Source organism: Mytilus edulis, chromosome 6, assembly GCF_963676685.1.
Source record: "Mytilus edulis chromosome 6, xbMytEdul2.2, whole genome shotgun sequence".
NCBI classification, from domain to species: domain Eukaryota; kingdom Metazoa; phylum Mollusca; class Bivalvia; order Mytilida; family Mytilidae; genus Mytilus; species Mytilus edulis.
In genome coordinates, this window is record NC_092349.1 from 19,842,683 (window position 1) to 19,850,734 (window position 8,052).

At 33.3% G+C, this 8,052-nt stretch overlaps 1 protein-coding gene across 1 annotated transcript; it reads right to left on the reverse strand.

Moving 5' to 3' along the window:
* Positions 1-5,550: 5,550 nt before the first annotated feature.
* Positions 5,551-6,780, reverse strand: LOC139526264 (putative nuclease HARBI1). Its single transcript, XM_071321395.1, has one exon. The coding sequence runs from the start codon at positions 6,727-6,729 to the stop codon at positions 5,551-5,553; it is 1,179 nt and encodes a 392-aa protein (XP_071177496.1). The 5' UTR covers positions 6,730-6,780.
* Between the last annotated feature and the right edge of the window lie 1,272 nt (positions 6,781-8,052).

The following is an 8,052-nucleotide window of genomic DNA, read 5'->3' on the forward strand; positions in this document are numbered from 1 at the left end:
GTGTGCTCACCTGAGATTTTAATTAAATACTTTTAAAATAGTACCCTCACTACCATACAAATAATGAAATACACATGTAATTTCTCAGGTTTATTTTTTTATAAACAAACCGAGATAGAGACGCAATCAGTGATTTTAACAAAAAATTTCTACTGGTCCACCACACCACCAGCTGACAAAATCTACTGGTCTCGGACCACCAGACCAGCTGCAATTTCGACCACTGCCTACAGGTATAAACACATGTAATATTAAATTGGTTATTTTTTTACTTTTAGCTGGATACATTGAAGGTCCACCAATTGGACCAATTTGTACCTTATTACCCAACAATTTCCATCAATATGTCAGCCAGGACATACTTAAGTCCTACCTGTCCTGTAATGTTGCAGATGCTCAAACCTTCACAAAATTAGCTGGAGCAGCCAACATTCCAGTGATCACGAAAAAGAAAAATGATACAGTTTATCAACATGTAATGGAGAACTTAACAAAGGGAGGCAAAAGGGCTGTGATGGAGATTCAGCCTTGGCTTTTTAACACCCTAATCGATTGGTCAAAGGAGTTTGAGAGCTATGTTTGCTCAGATTCATTACCTGGTAAGCATTATAATAGAAAAATAATATTTTCAAACCGATCTTTTTCATTCTGACTTATATAAAAAAATAATTAAATAACAAAGTGGAAGTCCAAAACCCAACAATATACAAACCTGAGAAACAGGGAACCATGTATGCTGAAGTCACAATGCATTTAAAGTTATCAATTATAGGTCAAAGTATGGCTTCCATAGCTTACACTGAACAGCAAGCAATAAAGGGCCTCAAAAAGACCTGTGTTTCATGATCTTTATTCAAAAAGGAAAATCAACAGTTTATCTTTTAACATCTATGAAACATATATATCAATAAACAACCACCACTTGCACTGAACAGGGTCTCCTGACTTAAACACGGTTTATATGCAACTGTAATATATATATGCAGCAGGTATGACTGTTTTAATAGGCACCAACATTCACCCTAACCTGATACAGCTGTTTAAAAAGATGCATTATAAAATACGAAGTAAAAATGGCTTAACTCTTTCAACAATACATGAATTAAACAAAAGCAGCTGCATGTACACTTTTGAAATTTCAACTTGTATGACTATAAATCAGTATCTGTGCTGGTTGAATAAAGAATAAGCCTAAATAGAAATTATGCTTAATATAAAAAAAAGAAGATGGGGTATGATTGCCAATGAGACAACTATCCACAAAAGACCAAAATGACACAGACATTAACAACTATAGGTCACCGTACGGCCTTCAACAATGAGCAAAGCCCATACCGCATAGTCAGCAATAATAGGCCCCGATAAGACAATGTAAAACAATTCAAACGAGAAAACTTACGGCCTTATTTATGTAAAACAATGAACAACGAAAAACAAATATGTAACACATAAACAAACGACAACCACTGAATTACAGGCTCCTGACTTGGGACAGGCACATACATAAATAATGTGGCGGGGTTAAACATGTTAGCCTTGATTTTATTTTTAATAGGTTCATTCTTGTTTGTTCAACCTCATATTCCATTTGTGTTGCTTACATTTAAACTTTCCCTGACCATTGGACTTACCACCGCAAGTAAAACCATCATCAAAGTATTATTATAATTTTTATGAAAATATATAATATTTGGCTTTCAGTGAGGTCAAAGTGTAGGTAAATGAACATGATGAATATGGTCTCTATTTTTGCTAAGAAGGTTCAATTATTCTATTTTATTGATACAGAAATAACCTTACATATTTTTCCTTTTCTCTATATTTGAAAAACAACTAATTTCAGATGTTGACCAGAGTGGGGATCAATTAACATCAGACGTACAGATAAAAGCACCAAAGACAAGTTTATGGTCCGAAGTAGCAACCCATACTTTGATTGAGCTTCATGTCAAATACCAAAATCTGTTCCAAAAACCCTCCATAAAGAAATAGGAGGTTTGGCAAAAAATTGCCAATGACATGTGCAAAGCAAGTTTTGAGTTTACTAGTTCACAGTGTGAACAGAAGTGGAAAAACATTACCAAATCATATAGAGATACTGTGGACCACAACAGAAAAAGTGGTAATGGCAAAAAGAAAGAATGTGCGTTCTTTACAGAACTGGAAGATTGCTTGGGTTACAGACCCAATGTGACTCCTGTATTCACATAGGGTTCAAGTACTAGTTCTATTACTGCAAGTACTTCTTCAAAAGAAAGCGATCACAAGTCATTTGATTCAGCTCCGGACCCAAAGAGGCAGAAAACATCTCTTAACAAAATGAATGATCATGTTGTGACACTTCTGAACACTACAATTACAAGTGATGAACAAGAGCTAGATACCAGTAGTTCATCATCACCCGTTGGCAAACGAAAGTCCTCTACAAACGATGAAATCATGAGATTTTTGGGCAGCATGAAACAAGACCAAACAGAGCTAATAAATGCTATCAAAGAACAACATAGTGATAGAATGAAAAATGAGAAAAAGAAGATTGACTTGATGGAGAAACTTGTCAATGCACTGTCCAAGAATTGACCATGTTTTTTTCTAACAGTCAGGGGAATTATTGAAATAAGTGATTTTTAAATTTGAGTAGCAATTTCGAAGTTTTGTCACAAATTGTGATTTTGTAGTTTTACCAAAGTTTTAAACACATAGGTTCAAATAAAATATTTTCATTAGTAAAATTGAAAAAAAAATGAAATTTTTTGCATCTTTTAAGTAGTAAGGTTTATGACTTTGATGCTATCATTTAGCTGTAAATGCTATTTTAGTTGAAAAAAATGCTATAATAATGGCTTAACTTAATGAACTGATACTTTCTTAACAGATTTTTCCCAGCAGTGGGGGTATTTTTCCTGTAAAGTTCAAGGTTTTATCTTTCGGATTATATAATAAAATTCTACTGTTCACAATAAAAATGGTTCTGGGTGTTGAAATTAGTGGGGGTTATTAAAATAATGATACTTAAAGAAGTGATTTTTGGGAAGGAAATTGAGGTGTGATACTTAAACAAATGATTTTTATGATATTATCCAAGATTCAGTACAAGGTCATCATCTGAAATGACCTGGTCATCCTATCAACACAGATGTTGGTTCTGATAATTTCTTAAACATAATTAGTCCCTGGATCATTAGTGTTTTATATATACATGTACAATGTATTTAAAGTTACAATAAAATTAAATCAATTCTTCTAGTGATAAATTTGTACTACTTTAATAGGTGATTATTAAAGAAAGACAACTCTTACTTCTAACCTTAATGGAAATAATGTTACTTGAACTAGGGATTTAGAAAATCACTCATTTAACATGTTTAAGTAAGTCCCCTGACTGTCTGATGTTATGTTATTTCACCCACTGTTATGGGTATCTTTTTAATATGTCAAATATATATATCATTGAATTCACCAATTAATAATGTTGTCGTTGCCATATAGTTTTACCCTTGTCCATAATTCTGTCATTCCACAACAAACCATTATTCTGAGTTTTTTTCTAAATGCCTTCCAATATTTGGCTGATTTTTGGTTTGTGAGTTAACCATGATGAGTTACAGATCAAGATTAAGTTTTGTTCTGCTCTGCTTAATTTTTGTGGAAATTACGGGCTTTGGACTTTGATAAATTGTTAAAAATCACAGTTATATAGACTTTCTTCTAAATTCTTTCAGATACTGGGTTGATTTTTGATATGTGAGTTACCCATGATAAGTTACAGATCAAGTTTCAGTTTCATCCTGCTTTGCTAATTGTTTCTGTAATTTAGGGGTTTGGACTTTGATAAATTTTTGAAAATCAGTTATTCAGACCTTTTTCTTTTATGGTTTCAGATATTGAGCTGATTTTTGGTATGTGAGCTAACCATAATGAATTACAGATCAAGTTTAAGTTTTGTTCCACTCGGCTAATTTTTGCCAAAATTGACACATCTAGTTTTTTTTATATAAATCTTGTTTCATCTTTTCAAATCGAGTTAAAATCAAATACAAATTTATATATGAATGGGTACTGATTTTACCATGAAAACATTTTTAAGACTTGTATATGAATGAGGGTGTTTTTGAATTCCCAGCTGCACATCGGTGTACTCATAAACTAGTACATTGTACATGATATATTTGAAGTGTACAATCATGACCTTGCTGTAACCTTGAGATTTTACCTTGAATAACCTTCTTGTGTTCAATGTTTTTATGCTACACATCATTTTATATAGATAATATATTGTCAAATATTAATGTTAATTCTGAACACTATCTGTTTTTTTTTTTCATTTGTTATTGTTATTGTTATTGCTATTTTTTCTAGTCTGACTGTTGTCGTCTTGTATTAATTGGCAATTAAAAAATGTTTTGAATTGATATTTCTTGTTTGTCGTGAATTAGAAAATACTAAGATAAAGATTAAATGTTTATGAGATGACAATTGGATACATAACAAAAAAAATGTAAACCTTACTAGAATTCAAAACCGTAAAGTAAATTGAAATAGCCTATGGGAACAAGAGCATATGAAATTGATAGAATTGTTAAAACTTGTGATTAGGTTTTTGGTTCAGTGACTTCTTAAAAAAAAAGAAGATTTATTTGTAATGTTAAATTCTCTCTTATAAGTAATAAGCTAACTATATTTGGTATGTGTATACCATTTGCATACCTTGCAAGGTCCTCATGTAGTCAGACAGTTTTCACTTTACCTCACCCTTATTTCATGGATCAGTGAACAAGGTTAAGTTTTGGTGGTCAAGTCCATATCTCAGATACTATAAGCAATAGGTCTAGTATATTATGTGTATGATAGGACTGTAAGGTGTACATGTCCAATTGGCAGGTGTCATCTGACCTTGACCTCATTTTATAGTTCAGTGGTTAAAGTTCAGTTTTTGAGTTGTGGTCTGTTTTTCTTATACTATATGGTATAGGTCGACTATCATTGGTGTAATGAAATATTTTATAATGTATATGTCAGTCACGCAGGTTTTATTTGACCTTGACCTCATTTTCACGGTTCATCGCTCAGTGTTCATTTTTTTTGTTTTTGGTCTGTTTTTCTTAAACTATAAGCAATAGGTCTATTTGTTTTATGGAAAAATTGCCAGCTGTACATGACTGCCTGGCATGGTTCATCTGACCTTGTCAGTGATATTTGGTATGTACGCTGTATTTTGTTGCTTAAGATAAGCACAACTCATTGTACAATGTTGTAAAATTTAAAAAGTGGGCTCAATTCTCCAATTTATCTACATGTATGAACACTGAATTATTTGACAGGTAAATTTGTTAGAGATTGCAACTAAGTATGTTGATGAGAAAACACCATTAATGATTCACTGATATTGGTTTTGCAGTTTTCACATCTCATTTAAACAGAGATTGCCAGTATCTTATCAATAAATAATTCAGAGACTGGTTGAGTTTAATTTAAGAGTGAAAACTCATACAGCATACAAGACCAACTTTGTATAGATTGTCTTATATTTATTACTATGGTCATATATTTTCAAATTGAAAGATTGTCTACAATTATACGTCTCTTCGACTCTGCAGTGTCTGAAGGATTATGTACCTCAAAAAAGTTATTTATTTCTTCCATCTCTCTAACCCCTTCTTCAATGTACTCGTTCATGTCATCATTTTGTAGTACGCATAACTCATGTAGCACGCAACAGCTCAAAGACACTTTAACTGCTTTATTCAGGTCTAGCATATCGATATATTTGAGACGGCGGAATCTTCCTTTAAGGGCTCCAAATGCATGTTCAATCATCATTCTAGTGCTACTATGGACAAAATTGTAACGCTTTTGATTGCTGTTGAGGTTTCCATAATCCTTAAACGGTGTCATCAACCATGTAGTTAGGCCATAAGCTGAATCACCAAGTAAATGTGTATTACCAGGGAACATCTCTTCAGTATTGTTTTCAATAATTCCATGAATTGGTGAGTTTTTGAATACTCGAGAGTCGTGAACAGAGCCAGGCCACCCACAAAATACGTCTAAGAAATGCATATTGCTATCACATATTCCCTGTAGATTTATTGAATGAAAAGATTTGCGATTAATGTAGTTCTCATGAAACTCTCTGGGTGCTCGAATAGGAATGTGTGTCCCATCAATCGCTCCTAAGACACCAGGAAATCCCTTTTTCTCTTTAAACTTCTGTACAGTCCTAGGTATCTGGTTTCTGCTAGGCCATGTTATGTATTTTGGTAGAAGTTTTTGACATATCACATCAGAAAGATCTCTTACAATCTCAAAAACTGAGAACTCACAAACTCCAAAAATGTCTGCAATGGCTTGAAGTGTCATCTGGCTAGAGATGTACTTGATGAAAATGAGAACCTGTTTTTCTAATGTAATGGATCTAAAGTCCCTAGTATAGCCTCTTAACTCCTCTACCAATCTATTGAATGTGGTTGGATTTATCCGGAAACGTTTTCTAAACACTTCTGGACTGTATGATGAAACAACACAATCAGCATAGTTGAGTACCCGTGGAATTCGGACTCTATTCTTCATAAGTCTGATACATGACAGTGTTATGTTGTAGCTGTTTAAAATTGCGGTTTGAGATGAAAGATCATCATCATCCTCATTTATAAGGTCAAACAAAAGAGTAGAAACGAGTTGTTTGGACACCATTTTTTTTTCAATAAACTTTACATTTGTTGAAAACATGTAAACCTAAACCAGTTTTGAAACCTAACCAAAAACCAAACCAAACCAGTTTAAAACCAAAACCTTAAACTAAAACCAGAAATGTCAAATATTTTCAAAATGCTCCAAACTTAATGAAACTTAATATTATTGTCAACTGGCATGTAAAGATGAGACTTTTGACTTTGGAATTTTCAAAATGGCTGCCGTTGCCATGGAAACAGCAGAAATGTGAAATTTTTGACAATGCTTTCATTGTACTGAAAATTTACAGAAAGATATATTGCAATTCATAGATCTGCATTCACTGTTGAATTGTTTTCAAATGGCTGACGCTTAGTGGCAATAGGGGAAGGGTGACATCCGCTATTGCTTGCAATGGCATTTCTAGTTTTATTTATTTTTTCTAACCAGATTTAATCGAAGTCCACCCCGTATCCATGTAGTACCCATAATGCTGTCACAGGACGCTTAGACCATTTAATTTTGTTAAATTTTGGTTTTTTATTTCGCCACTTGCCTAAATACATGCCAACAGTCTTATCCATATTCATTTTATCCCCCGAAGCATTTTCGTACAGTTTTAAAGTTTTAAATGTTTCTTTGATAGACTCCTCGCTTTTATGAAAGAGTTGGGTATCGTCAGCAAACATATTTAGCTTTGTTTCAATTAAGTCCCCCGTTCTAGTTGGAAGTTTTATTCCTTTTATATTAGGATTGTTTCTAATTGATGCTGCAAGTGGTTCTGCTTGCAGGATATATAACATCGGGGCTATTGGGCATCCTTGACGAATTGAACGGGTTATGCCTACGAATCTAGAAGTAAACCCATTCGTATGAATGCACGTCTTAGCGTTAATGAAAAGCATTTTTACCAAACTCCTGAATTTTTCCCCAAACCCAAATTTTATTAAGCAAAAATCGATCCATTCCCATTCCGCCCTATCAAATGCTTTTTGTTGATCTAAAAATAATATCGCACCCTCCTCGTCTTCTAATTCACAAAAATCTATAACATCTTGTAATAATCTATTGCCTTGAAAAATGTTGCGCCCTTTGACAAACCCTTTTTGATCGAAATCAATTATTTGCGGTAATACATTTTTTAACCTTTCCGCGAGTACTTTGGAAATAATTTTATAGTCCGTGTTCAAGAGCGTTATAGGACGCCAATTTTTTTATGTCTTCTCTCTCCCCAGACTTAAACATAAGCGTTATCATACCTTTGTATTGGGATTCACAGAGCAAATTGTTGTCAAAAAATTTCCTTAATAACCGCCCCGAAGTCGTCACTTATCAAATGCCAATACGTTTTGTAAAATTCATTCACAATTCCGTCTTCCC